Source organism: Tursiops truncatus, chromosome 7, assembly GCF_011762595.2.
Source record: "Tursiops truncatus isolate mTurTru1 chromosome 7, mTurTru1.mat.Y, whole genome shotgun sequence".
In the NCBI taxonomy this organism is placed as follows: domain Eukaryota; kingdom Metazoa; phylum Chordata; class Mammalia; order Artiodactyla; family Delphinidae; genus Tursiops; species Tursiops truncatus.
The window spans coordinates 37,695,856-37,710,234 of NC_047040.1; the positions used below are offsets into that span (position 1 = coordinate 37,695,856).

Genomic DNA, 14,379 nt, shown 5'->3' on the forward strand with positions numbered 1-14,379 from the left:
CTACTTCTAATACACTTAATTTAAATTTGATGAGAAATAGTAATACTTGTGTATTTTAAACTTACAAATAAGATAGAAAAATGGGATTGTTAATTCTTGCCTCTAAGCAAAAAGCATCTTAACTGCAAATATTGTTCATTTTTGTTATTATTTACTATGTAAAGTTAAGAAAATCCTAAACTGTCTTTTAACTGTATTAGGTACTTCCCCCTCCAGCTGGATATGTTCCTATTCGAACTCCAGCTCGAAAGCTGACAGCAACTCCAACACCTTTGGGTGGTATGACAGGTTTTCACATGCAAACTGAAGATAGAACTATGAAAAGTGTTAATGACCAACCATCTGGAAATCTTCCATTTTTAAAACCTGATGATATTCAGTACTTTGATAAACTTTTGGTAAGTGATAATACCAGAAATAAAATATTACTTTTTATTTAGAAGTTACAGTATCTCCACTAACCTTTAAACTTTTTACTTTTTACTGTTAGGTTGATGTTGATGAATCAACACTTAGTCCGGAAGAGCAAAAAGAGAGAAAAATAATGAAGTTGCTTTTAAAAATTAAGAATGGAACACCTCCAATGAGAAAAGTAAGTACCAGTTTATTAAATCATCATGTTCATTATAATTTTAGAGATTCTCCATTTTATCATCAGAGCCTTTAAAATATGCTGAAGATTCTAATACAATTAGTGGAATTATGTGGGGTATTGTATTAGTATCATATGTGGCTTGAAGATGGTTGATCCTTTAGGAGAAGTTAAGGAGTTTTATATTATACTCTGTGACTCTTTCTATTAAATTACCCTTTTTTAAAATTTATTTTTTATTGAAGTATAGTTTACTTACAATGTTGTGTTAATTACTGCTGTACAGCAAAGTGACTCAGTTATACATATATATACATTCTTTTTCATATTCTTTTCCGTTATGGTTTATCACAGGATATTGAATATAGTTCCCTGTGCTATACAGTAGGACCTTGTTGTTTATCCACTCTATATATACCAGTTTATATCTGCTAATCGCAGACTCCCAGTTCAACCCTCTCCCACCCCTCTCCCCATTGGCAACCACCAGTCTATTCTCTATGTCCCTGATTCTGTTTCTGTTTCATATATAGGTTCATTTGTGTCATATTTTAGATTCCACATGCAAGTGATATCATATGGTATTTGTCTTTCTCTTTCTGACTTACTTCACTTAGTATGATAATCTCTAGTTGCATCCATGTTGCTGCAAATGGCATTACAGTAAGTCCCCTACATACTAATGAGTTCCGTTCTGAGGGTGCATTCATAAGTCCAGTTTGTTCTTAAGTCCAACAAAGTTAGCCTAGGTAACCCAACTAACACAATTGGCTAGTTATGTAGTACTGTACTGTGATAGGTTTATAATACTTTTCACACAAATAATACATAAAAAACAAAAAATAAAGCAGTTTTAATCTTACAGTACAGTACCTTGAAAAGTACAGTAGTACAGTACAATACCTGGCATACAGAGGCATGTTTGCATCTTTGAAAGTTCACAACTTGAAGGTTTGTATGTAGGGGACTTAACTGTATTTTATTCTTGTTTATGGATGAGTAGTATTCTGTTGTATATATGCACCACATTTTCTTTATCCATTCATCTGTCGATGGTCATTTAGGTGTTTTCCATATCTTGGCTCTTGTAAATAGTTCTGCCATGAACATGGGGAGGGGTGCATGTATCTTTTTGAATTATATTTTTGTCCAGATATATGCCCAGGAGTGGGATTGCTAGATCATGTGGTAACTCTATTTTTACTTTTCTGAGGAACCTCCATACTGTTTTCCACAGTGGCTGCACCAACTTACATTCCCACCAACAGTGTAGGAGGCTTCTCTTTTCTCCACACGCTCTCCAGCTTTCAGTTACCCTTTTTGAATTAACTGAAAACATTGAGCCTTTAGCCCAAGAGTTCAGACTTCAGAGTAATTTTGATGGGAATGAACTCATGCTATTCTATGTAAGGTGTCTGAAGTTTACACTAAAATATTCAGTTACAGAAAACCGTGGAGTAATTAATTGGCTCATGCTTATAATAAAGAAATATGCCTATTACTCTTTTCTCTTCCAGGCTGCATTGCGTCAGATTACTGATAAAGCTCGTGAATTTGGAGCTGGTCCTTTGTTTAATCAAATTCTTCCTCTGCTGATGTCGCCTACACTTGAGGATCAAGAGCGTCATTTACTTGTAAAAGTTATTGATAGAATATTATACAAACTTGATGACTTAGTTCGACCATATGTGCACAAGGTTTGTTCTCAATTTGTGTTTCTAATGGTTTGATTTTATTTATTTATTTTATTTATTTTTTTGGTTTGATATTTTTTAAGTAAAAGGAGTTAGTGGATTTTTTTGACCAGCTTATTATTAGGTGTATTTGTGAAATTTAAAAATTCTAAAAAAGTAACAGCTGATGTTACACATTCACAATAAAAAGGGAAATTTCAACCCCTTTAAAGATATTCAGTTAACCAATGTTAAATTTACATGCCCTCCCAGACCTTTTTCTTTGCACAAGCATACATACACAAATACATGTGTAAATAGATGTAACTTTTTGCCATCTTATATAGTGGGTTCATATTATTCATATTTTAAAATTTGCTTTTATTGATATTAGAATGAGAAAATGTATGTTTCTATACCATGCCATTTACTACTAAGAAGCATCTTTTTGCTGATGGTAATTATGGTTTAGAATTGTAAAATGCAGATGGGCGTGTGTGTGTGTGTACTGTGTGTATTTTATAGTCTGTGTAGTTAACAGTGCTCCCAAATACTCATCTTTATGTGGGGTTTCAACTTGTGTGATTAAAATTCTTAATTTGTCCCTTGATTAACAAAGTCCTGGTAATTATAAATTCCCTTACATGTACTGTTACTTGAGCATTGCATCAGTAATTGCTGTGAAAATGTAGCTCCTTCTCTTTTTCAGATCCTGGTGGTCATTGAACCATTGTTGATTGATGAGGATTACTATGCTAGAGTGGAAGGCCGAGAGATTATTTCTAATTTGGCAAAGGTATTTATGTTTCTGGAGAAGAAAGTTTTATATATGTTGATAGGATTATTTGATTTTATTATTTTTTTTAATTTATTTTTTTTTTTTGCGGTACGCGGGCCTCTCACTGCTGCGGCCTCTCCCGCTGCGGAGCACAGGCTCCGGACGCGCAGGCCCAGCGGCCATGGCCCACGGGCCCAGCCGCTCCGCGGCATGTGGGATCCTCCTGGACTGGGGCACGAACCTGTGTCCCCTGCATCGGCAGGTGGACTCCCAACCACTGCGCCACCAGGGAAGCCCGGATTATTTGATTTTAGAATGGAATGATTGAGGGTTAATGTTATCAACTCATGACTGTTGCTTTTTTCTTAAACTTTCAGGCTGCTGGTCTGGCTACTATGATCTCTACCATGAGACCTGATATAGATAACATGGATGAGTATGTCCGTAACACAACAGCTAGAGCTTTTGCTGTTGTAGCCTCTGCCCTGGGCATTCCTTCATTATTGCCTTTCTTAAAAGCTGTGTGCAAAAGCAAGAAGTCCTGGCAAGCAAGACACACTGGTATAAAAATTGTACAGCAAATAGCTATTCTCATGGGCTGTGCCATCTTGCCACATCTCAGAAGTTTAGTTGAAATCATTGAACATGGTAAGTTGTAGTATAACTGTCTTTTGTAAGACAGTTTCCTGAAATTTAGGCTACTGATTCTTGGAGAGAGAAATGGAAGGTAAACTACACAAACACCATATAGTTTATGATTGGATTTGTAATATTAGCTGCTAATAGGCTGTGGTTCATACTGGCTTTTGCCTAATTTTGTCTAATGGGAACAGATTCTGCAATTTGACTAAATGGCTAGATATGTTTCTAGAATCTGCATGATGCTATGGAAGTTAGGTAATGTTGCTTAGTTAAAACCTGTGTTTGGTTTTTTATAGGTCTTGTGGATGAGCAGCAGAAAGTTCGGACCATTAGTGCTTTGGCCATTGCTGCCTTGGCTGAAGCAGCAACTCCTTATGGTATCGAATCTTTTGATTCTGTGTTAAAGCCTCTATGGAAGGGTATCCGCCAACACAGAGGAAAGGTAGATTTACCAGTTTGATTTCATTTTTCTTTTTATTTCTACTCATTGAAGTTCAAGTGACTTAAAGCTAATTTACTAAGTATATATATATTTTTTATTTTAAAATAGGGCCTGGCCGCTTTCTTAAAGGCTATTGGGTATCTTATTCCTCTCATGGATGCAGAATATGCCAACTACTATACTAGAGAAGTGATGTTAATTCTTATTCGAGAATTCCAATCTCCTGATGAAGAAATGAAGAAAATTGTGCTGAAGGTAATTGTTCCAAATTGTTGCTGTTCCAGATTTGTTAATCTAAATGTGTTTCATGGTTCAAAGAGAATTTTATATCATTTTAAAAAAACTTGTGTATTAAACCAGGACTGTGATTACTATTATTATTTTTTAACATTTTAGGTGGTAAAGCAGTGTTGTGGAACAGATGGTGTAGAAGCAAACTACATTAAAACAGAGATCCTTCCTCCTTTTTTTAAACACTTCTGGCAACACAGAATGGCTTTGGATAGAAGAAATTACCGGCAGGTAAGCTTTTATCATAAAATAGTTTCAGAAATTCTTTCAACTGATCCTTTAGTCAGTTTGAATGCATATTACATAAGTTATTTTTTGCCTTGAGAAACTCACAGGTTGTTTGTGTTTGATTGTGAACGGAGATGGATTTTAGTCAGCCAGTTAACTTCCATTTTGCTTTTGTATTCTAGGATAGATAGCCAACTATAAATTGACATTTTTGTCTAGTAAATGAACTGCTTAATCTGGCTAGGTGAAGCATGAATACAATCGTAACCTTAAATCTCCTTGACTTAGACTCATATTTAAATGTTTTTGGCCACCTTTTTCTTAAAGTTTTAATAGTAGGAGCCATCTGTCCTCAGCATGCTTACTAGCTAAATAGTATCTTTAGAATATTCCATTTTCATGATGTCTCTTTATTTCCTTGGAAAAGCAGTAAATTAAATGATTTTTCCTCCTCTTTTTAGTTAGTTGATACTACTGTGGAGTTGGCAAACAAAGTAGGTGCAGCAGAAATTATATCCAGGATTGTGGATGATCTGAAAGATGAAGCTGAACAGTACAGAAAAATGGTGATGGAGACAATTGAGAAAATTATGGGCAACTTGGGAGCAGCAGACATTGATCATAAACTTGAAGAACAACTGATTGATGGTATTCTTTATGCTTTTCAAGAACAGACTACAGAGGTAATGATACTAATTATTAGGCAAGTTGCCACTGACTTTCATATTTGTAAAACATATTTTCAAGTAAATATTATCACCAAAGAGTAATTAAATTTGAAATAATTTTTAAATGTTCATGTTCTCATGCAGTTGGCTACAAAGAAATACTCTTCTACCTCAAATTTTTAGGTTAGATTTTTGGAAACGGAATATAATTATATTTCAACTGTTTAGTCACAAACTGAATTCTTGTTCACATTGAATGTAGGTTTTAAATTTAACTTGGCTTTTTTTTTTTTTTTTTTTTTTTTTTAAGGACTCAGTAATGTTGAACGGCTTTGGCACAGTGGTCAATGCTCTTGGCAAACGAGTCAAACCGTACTTGCCTCAGATCTGCGGTACAGTTTTGTGGCGTTTAAATAACAAATCAGCAAAAGTTAGGCAACAGGCAGCTGACTTGATCTCTCGAACGGCTGTTGTCATGAAGACTTGTCAAGAGGTAAACTTTTATATCAGATTCTTATTTCTTCACCAAAAGGAGTAATGTAAACAGTAACATTTCATCATCATCATTTTTTTATTACAGGAAAAATTGATGGGGCACTTGGGTGTTGTTTTGTATGAGTATTTGGGCGAAGAGTACCCTGAAGTATTGGGCAGCATTCTTGGAGCACTGAAGGCCATTGTAAATGTAATAGGTATGGAATTTGTTGGTCATGTAAGAATTTTTTGTTTTGTATTTTAAAGTTCCTTTGGTATTTTGAAAGTAAAATAGAGAATCCTATTTAGGAGTTGACTAATGAATGTCTGATACTTTTTTTTTAACCACTGAAAATTACAGTTAAGTTGGGATGTCACAAGAATCTTATCTCCCAAAGTCTATTTATATTTTACTTTAAAAGAGAGAAAGAGGGCAAGTTTAGGACCTGCAAGAGAGGAGGAAGTAGTCACAACTCAAAAAACTTTGAAGTCATGGGATAGAGGGCCCTAAAAAAATTGTGTGTCACCTGAAATATATGGGAGAGGAGGTGGTGGGTGGAGAGAACTCTAAAGTTTTATATATTTATTCAACCTTGAATTAGTAAATGGTTATGGTAGGTTTTCCTGCTTGCTATTAAGTTCAAGGAACAATAACCAGAGAGAAAAGTGAATTGATCAAGTGACCTCATTTTTATTTAAATCCAATTCTTTTAAACTGTCCTTTCAGTTCTTTATCCAAAGTTAAAACAGAGGTGTATTACAAACGCTCTTGGGTGTGGAGAACAAAGCTTTTCCTCTTTAAGGGCATTATGATGGAACAAACAAATGGTCTCCTGTTTTATCCTTCATTATAAGTGAATGTAACGATTGCAAAAGTAACTTCTACGGAGTTTAGAGGGACAGAAATAACCTATCAAGAGGTCGAAATAGCTGGCTGTGATAGCCACTATTTTTCTCATTTTAGTAAGGGGTTTTTATACAGTATAGGAGGTCTTCAAACCATCGCATTTACATATAATCCCCAGTTCAGCCCTTTCCTCTCTCTCTACTTGGAGATACTTGCCAAAAATCAGTTACTTGGCCACTTGTGGGGCTCTGGTTTGCAGGGAATTGTAAACCATATTGTTGGTCAGAGAAACATGGGAAAAGCAATGGAGAGAGAATCAGAGCAAGCAGTTCTAGTTAGAGCAAGAGCCCCTGCCAGCTGCCTCCTTTTTTCTCTCTTCATAGGTGTAAATACCATCCAAGTATGCCCTGCATTGCAGGGAGACTGGAGATCTGTTTGTTTTGCAGTTAAAGGGTAAGGGGGCCCTTTCTGGAAAATTTTGCTTTAATTTACATGTCTACCTCTGGCTTATATTGTTGTGTATGGCCGGAACATAAGCTGTCCCCATATTTAAATGTCAGTGTACAAATACATTTCAGAACCAAATAAAACTTTTTTTTGTTGTTGAGTATCCATCATTCTTTAAATCACTTCACTAATTTCTTTCATTTTTATGCATAATCAGAAGTTGTTAATAAAAAGTTAAAAATTCTGCGTTTGATCTGAAGCTGGGGCTTTTTCTTTCCATAGGCAGCTGTAAGTTTGTATTTATGCCTAGTCACGTATATTACATTGTTAAATAAAAGGTAAAATGAACAAAGGTTGCAGTTCACGTGTTAATTGATAGTGTGTTTGACTTCTGTTAAATAGGTATGCATAAGATGACTCCACCAATTAAAGATCTGCTGCCTAGACTCACCCCCATCTTAAAGAATAGGCATGAAAAAGTACAAGAGAATTGTATTGATCTTGTTGGACGTATTGCTGATAGGTAAGCAGATTACCTAAACATTTTAATAAGCAGTATTGTGTTTCACATTTAGCCACTTTTATTCACTTTGCAAATTTGCTTATTGTTTCTAATGTAAGTATATATGGTCAGGCTAATATTTCAGTAATATTTTCCGATTTGAATGGTAATGAGGGAGTGGCAGTATATTTTTAAAACTAAACCATCCTTTCTGAGCAGTAATAATAATTTTATTTAATGCTTAAAATGAGTTGGTAATCATGTTTTGAGAACTGAATTTGCAGATTTACCTTTTAAAACTTATTGTTACAAAAAATTTAACTTTTTTTTTTTTAAACTAGGGGAGCTGAATATGTGTCTGCAAGAGAATGGATGAGGATTTGCTTTGAGCTTTTAGAGCTCTTAAAAGCTCACAAAAAAGCTATTCGTAGAGCCACAGTCAACACATTTGGTTATATTGCAAAGGCCATTGGGTGAGTATTATTTACTTCTGTGTATTTTTTTTTTTTTTTTTTTTTTTACTTTGTAATAGACCCATTGTAGTGTTAAAAGGTGTTTCCATTTCTGTAGACTCTCTTTTAAGGCAAGGTATGAGTAGTGCAGTTAGAATAGACTTTATTTATGTTTTTTAGAATAGACTTCAACCACTGACCTTCAGTTTTTGAAATGTTTTCTTAAATGTTAAATTGAATTAAAATAGATGGAACAGTTTAAAATTTCATTTAGTCACACTTCACTATTTTCAGAAGAGGGAAACAGTACCATTTCAGAATAATTTCAAATTTTGTTGGTGCTTTTAGGATATTGCTTAAAATATTAAGGCCAGTTCTTAGTAAAACAATTAACATAATTCAGTTTTCATGTTAATGCTTTATGTGTTTTAAAAATATTTTTCTAAAATTAATCCACAGACAACTGAATGATAGCTATTTTATTAGATAACCTATGGTTATTTGCTTCTGCTCCACCAGAACCAAACTAGAAGAAACAGTCATTGTAGAAAATGAGATACTTATGTATATGTGGCTTAATAACTAAATATTTTCAAGCAATAAAACGTAACAAAAGTTGGATTATTTAATTAGAGTCTCCCCACATGCCTTTTGGTAGCAATAATATTTTTTCATCTGTGATGTAGTTAAGAAGTTGGCAATGAATAGCTGTTGTTAACTTTTTAGTTCCTGTGTCCCTTTAAATTTGTGGTAGAATAAATGCTTAAAGAAGGAGAATAAATGTGGTAAAGGTGTGTGGGAGGGAGGATTTTGGAAAACAGATTTTGTGTGTTGTGGCATTGGAGACCACAGTTTATATACTACTGTAAGGTTGCCTGCTCTAGTGGCCATGTTCTGACCACTCAAAGAATTATTCAGTCTAAACATTTAATGAAATTTCTTTTTGTTTTAGGAAATATACTAAAGACTGTAAATTATATTTGAAAATGAAGCCATTTGAATTTTTTCATTAAAATGAACACTTTAATTTAAATGAAGTTCTTAAGTAGAAACCGTAATGCCAGTGACTTGAAAGTATTGCATTTTAGCATAAAATTACTAAGTTCCCAGTAATTACTTAGCATGAAGTTCCATTCCTTTGATTATTTTTCTTCCCTCCAAAAAAATTTTGACTTGTAAACTAACAGTTTGCTGACACATTTATTTTTTTCCAGCCCTCATGATGTATTGGCTACACTTTTAAACAACCTCAAAGTTCAGGAAAGGCAGAACAGAGTTTGTACCACTGTAGCAATAGCTATTGTCGCTGAAACATGTTCACCCTTCACAGTACTACCTGCCTTAATGAATGAATACAGAGTTCCTGAACTGAATGTTCAAAATGGAGTGTTAAAATCACTTTCCTTCTTGTTTGAATATATTGGTGAGATGGGAAAGGACTACATTTATGCTGTAACACCACTCCTTGAAGATGCTTTAATGGATAGGTAAGTGACTTGAACTAAATGCAAGAAAATAGTTATAATTCTTCTTTTATTTTAGAACTTATGGAAGTAATTATTATATGACCTATTTGTTGTGATGTAGTTAAAGAAGGGACTATTAGTCTGGATTTTTATGAAACTATAAATAAATTAGGACTATTATCTCTAAATAAGATAGATGCTATAGTGGTTCCCCCAATTTTTTTTCCAAGTGCCCCCTCCCTGTTTTAATAGCCCCCCGCCTTTTGACCACACACATAGCTCACAGGATCTTAGTTCCCTGACCAGGGATTGAACCTGGGCCCCGGCAGTGAAAGTGCTGAGTCCTAACCCCTGGACCACCAGGGAATTCCTGATCAACTTTTGTTTTAAAAATTAAAGTCAAATATAATTAGAGGAAATGTTGAGCATGAGCTTATCGGTATGGCAAAGAGACCCGATCTTTTTAGCTTTTTGTTACGGCAGATGAAGCAGAGGTTTCTATAAGGCTTTTGAACTACTGAACATAGCCTGCCAGAGCCACACTATTCCCACTGCAGGCCCCCAGTTATTCAGGTGGTGACCACTGATAAAGTACTGCTTGAAGTGATTGATAGAGTCCTGATACCAAGAAACATTACTTTAGTTGGGAAATTTACTAAGGGGGAATACAGCTGCACTTCAGTCTATGCCTAATAGATTATTACAATAAATAAGAGAAATAAGGATGCTAGTAACTAAGTTCAGATGTTTTTTTCTCTTATACCTTTAAGGTACTCTTCCTGCCTTTGAGGGTAAAGAGTGTGAACTTGTTTTTATGCCCTTCATAGACCCGTTATCTGATGCTTGTAGTCAGTTGAATAATTGTGGAATAAATAACTCAATGACTTGTCATAAACATAAGTTCATTTAAAACATGGGAGGTGATAAGAGTTCTTATTTCTGGGTTTGAAAAAATTATTGGTCCTTCTCTTCCTTTCCCTAAATTGAGTTCTTGAATGAACCTTTAAAAAAAATTGACAAGGGAAGAGATTTAGTCTCAATTTAGTTATCTGTTGTATTGAATTACTTTCAAAGGTTTTAAGTTTACAGAGTTTAAAATGAGATATTACTGTTAATCATTCGTATGTAAGAGTCATGTGTTCTCTCTCATTTTTAGTAGCATATAAAATGTACACTGTGCTCGGCTTTCTTGCTTATATTACTTTCAAAGAAAAATATGGTTTATTTTTGAGCCAGAGTGAGGTTTGAGTCGTTAAAGCAAAGTTCTCAAGTAGAATCATTAGTCACTCTAAAAGCATTCTGTATCAGATACATAAGGTGTGGGGATGACTCTGCATCCATTCCATGCACTGAATTTGTGATTTAGTTTCTAACGGGCAGGCATGTATCTTCTGTGAAACTAAGACTGTATCTTAACAAAGAGCTTTCTCCCCCTCTGTTACAGGGACCTTGTACACAGACAGACGGCTAGTGCAGTGGTGCAACACATGTCACTTGGGGTTTATGGATTTGGTTGTGAAGATTCACTGAATCACTTGTTGAACTATGTATGGCCCAATGTGTTTGAGACATCTCCCCATGTAATTCAGGCAGTTATGGGGGCCCTGGAGGGTCTGAGAGTTGCTATTGGACCATGTAGAATGCTGCAGTATTGTTTACAGGTAGGTCAAAGATTTTTAAAAGAGTACTCGTTGAAAAAAGTAATTTTAGTTGAATTAAGTCACTGTTCCTAATTATTGGTAGGGTGTGTTTTTGCCATACGGGAGAACAGTTGTGAGGGGAGGGAGGGAGGATTAGATTTTGTCTTTGCCCTCTGCAGTTTTGTGCAATTGCCATCTTGTTTTCTCTCTCAAAGGGAAATGCTTGCAACCATATCTTTATGGTTTGTTAGTTGTGTTAAGGTTGTGTATTTCTTGAAGTAATGTAGCCTTTTAATTATTCTAGGGTTTGTTTCACCCAGCCCGGAAAGTCAGAGATGTGTATTGGAAAATTTACAACTCCATCTACATTGGTTCACAGGATGCTCTCATAGCACATTATCCAAGAATCTACAATGATGATAAGAACACCTATATTCGTTATGAACTTGACTATATCTTGTAACTTTATTGTTTATTTTGTGTTTAATGCACAGCTGTTTCACACCTTAAACTTGCTTCGATTTGGTGATGTAAACTTTTAAACATTGCAGATCAGCATAGAACTGGTCATAGAGGAAGAGCTAGAAATCCAGTAGCATGATTTTTAAATAACCTGTCTTTGTTTTTGATGTTAAACAGTAAACGCCAGTAGTGACCAAGAACACAGTGATTGCACACACTATTCTGGAGGGCTTTCATTTTTGATTCATCTTTATGAAGATTTAGAATTCATTCCTTGTGTTTAAAGGGAATGTTTAATTGAGAAATAAACATTTGTGTACAAAATGCTAACTTGTGTGTGTTTTTTGAACATGACTTGTAAAATACGGAACTTTGATAAAGTACTGGTTTGTGTAGAATAAGTGGCTTTATATCATTTTCTGTCACCTGGTTTATAGAAAGTAGCAGAATACAAGTGATATAAAGTGATGGCATCTTTGTCAAAATTCCATTGTTCTGTTGATAATGACATTGAGAAGAGTAGCTTTGGGGGTGTTCACCTCAAACTAGTACAACCCTTCCATCACCATAGAAACTATAGCATCTTTGCTGAACTGTCTTGAATAATATTATTTTGCACTTACATAGCGCCTTTCATCTCTTGATTTCTCAAAATGCTTTATGAACATGCTTAAGGGAAGTGATTCAAGTCATATCCAACTCTTGATGATTCTGTGTAGAACGTGGGGAAAGTGTCTTTACTTTAAAACTGCCTTGTACCTATTGGGAGTGAGGCTACTACCTAAGTAATGCTAGTTAGAATAAGACAATCTTTGGGCTCTTTTCCCATGTCATAAGCCACTATTCAACAATATATTTAGTAAATACCTGTTAAGCACCTACTGTATACCAGCCAGTGTGCTTAGTTGTAGGGATGCAAAGGTGCTTTTGACATGCCCCTTGCCCTTAAGAAATGCAGTATAATGGAAAAGGGGAGACATCTAGTTACAGATTAGTTATGTACTGATATTATACAATGGTAGCAGCTGAAATGTCTAGGTTTGCTTAGTTTTGCATTTAGTAATCAGATAATGAATTGATCTGTAGGTGTCAAGCATAAACTGAAATGCCATTTAAATCTAGAGGAACCAAGCATTAAGGCAGTAATTTTTTATATATAATAAAGTATATCTTCAGTTTTCCCTAATTTTCTGGCCAAAAATTTCTTAGTCCTTCACTTCCCATAGCTGTTTTATTTTGTCTCCTTATGTAATAGTATTGAATACTTCTGTGCAGTCTAATGGGAAATGAGCTTCTGCAGCAGCCTAAGCATAGGATGACTCTGCCACAGTAAGTAAAACCAATCTACTGAGACTAGGAGGTTTATTGATTGAACTGTTAATACTTAGGGCTCCCTGTTGTGGAGGCTTACTTGAGAAACAGCTTATAATTGGCTCACTTGTACAGAATTGATATTGAGCATTAGCTGACCCTCCAGGCAGAATTTGTAACTCGTTTCTTGTGTGACATAACTTTGTGACAACATGGTAATGTGTACTAAATTTCCAAAATTATCTTTTTAGAAGTTTTTGTAATAATAGCCCCCATACAACTTTAAATCTTGCTTTTCTCTGTATTCGATGTCAGATGACCTTCAGTAATTACTAATCATGAAAATTGAATACAATGGATTTCAAAGGGAAAATTTGGTTTTAAACCAGTCTTGGGGAAATTTAGTTACATTTTCGCTTCAGGTACTTGTATAACTTGAATTTGCTTGGGCCCTTGCTCTTTATGTAAAACATCTGTGCTTTGTAGTGGCAGTGTGGAGCAAAGGAGGCTTTACCTGTAAGTGACTTTTTACTGATACAAATTTGAGGACAGAGAGGTGAGGCAAATACTGAGGCCTACGATCTTGAAAGTTGGGACCAAATCGAGGCTCACAAATGTTTGGATTATTTTACATACTTACTTGAATAAGGAAAGCATTTTGTGAGGTACTCATGTGAAAGACGCTATGTGAAGTTTTAACTATCTTTCAAAGACTTCTTCTTTCGCACTTTCCTTTGGTGTTTCTTAAAGCCAGACTTAAGCAGGAAGAAATTAATGTTCTTAAGGGGACAGTAGGTGGGTCTTTCTGTGGGCTTTTGCTGGTTTTTCTGTGGGCCCTCTAATGGAAATGATCTCTTTGGCTGTTCAATTTTTTTCTTATTGTATTTTTTAAATTTGTTGTATGGTGCCCTGTGAGCATCAAGTACCACCAGATGAATAAAACTTCTTATATCTAAAGTCTTAGAGCAGTTTTTAATCTTAGTTGACTTTGTATTGTTCCTGTACTACACTCTGTTGTGGTTGTGCCATTTTAATAATATTGAGCTCTTTGGGTGGTTTTCCAAATATGGGAACTTAGTATGGAAAAACCGAAGAACTTTTTCTTTAAAAGAAACTGAAGAAGACAATTGCAGTCATGTAGGCTCAGTTGTTGGGTTCTTTGGTGTTCAATGCTTCTTAAATCCCACAAGGTTACATAAAGCAGGAACTACAGCTGTCACAGGGGTTTTCAACCTTGGCATTATTGACATTTTGGGCCAGACACATCTTCATCGTGGGTCACTGACCTGGGCATTGTAGGATGTTGAGTAGCATCCCTGACTACCCAGTAGATGCTAATAGCACTCCCACCCCAGTAGTGATGACCCAAAATGCCTCCAGATATTGTCTCATGTACTCTGGAGGACAAAATCTCCCTAGCTTGAAAACCATTTTGAAACTTGTTTAAGCAGGACTCAAATATGT

The 14,379-nt window shown here is 35.2% G+C and overlaps 1 protein-coding gene across 3 annotated transcripts in view; it reads left to right on the forward strand.

Annotated features, from left to right (window-relative positions):
* The window catches only part of SF3B1 (splicing factor 3b subunit 1), a 61,697-nt gene extending 49,763 nt beyond the window's left edge, over window positions 1-11,934 (forward strand). For 2 of the 3 annotated variants that reach the window (XM_019939213.3, XM_019939214.3), the window contains 16 exons: window positions 201-398; window positions 491-592; window positions 2,110-2,289; window positions 2,975-3,061; window positions 3,421-3,691; window positions 3,982-4,127; window positions 4,236-4,382; window positions 4,524-4,649; window positions 5,108-5,329; window positions 5,625-5,807; window positions 5,895-6,006; window positions 7,485-7,605; window positions 7,926-8,057; window positions 9,251-9,523; window positions 10,947-11,163; window positions 11,447-11,934. In XM_019939213.3, coding sequence (XP_019794772.1) covers window positions 201-398; window positions 491-592; window positions 2,110-2,289; window positions 2,975-3,061; window positions 3,421-3,691; window positions 3,982-4,127; window positions 4,236-4,382; window positions 4,524-4,649; window positions 5,108-5,329; window positions 5,625-5,807; window positions 5,895-6,006; window positions 7,485-7,605; window positions 7,926-8,057; window positions 9,251-9,523; window positions 10,947-11,163; window positions 11,447-11,605 — 2,676 coding nt within the window. In that variant the 3' untranslated portion in view covers window positions 11,606-11,934. Of the gene's footprint in view, window positions 1-200; window positions 399-490; window positions 593-2,109; window positions 2,290-2,974; window positions 3,062-3,420; window positions 3,692-3,981; window positions 4,128-4,235; window positions 4,383-4,523; window positions 4,650-5,107; window positions 5,330-5,624; window positions 5,808-5,894; window positions 6,007-7,018; window positions 7,089-7,484; window positions 7,606-7,925; window positions 8,058-9,250; window positions 9,524-10,946; window positions 11,164-11,446 lie in introns of those variants that run through there. The other variant, XM_019939215.3, reaches the window with a different exon arrangement.
* Window positions 11,935-14,379: the final 2,445 nt, after the last annotated feature.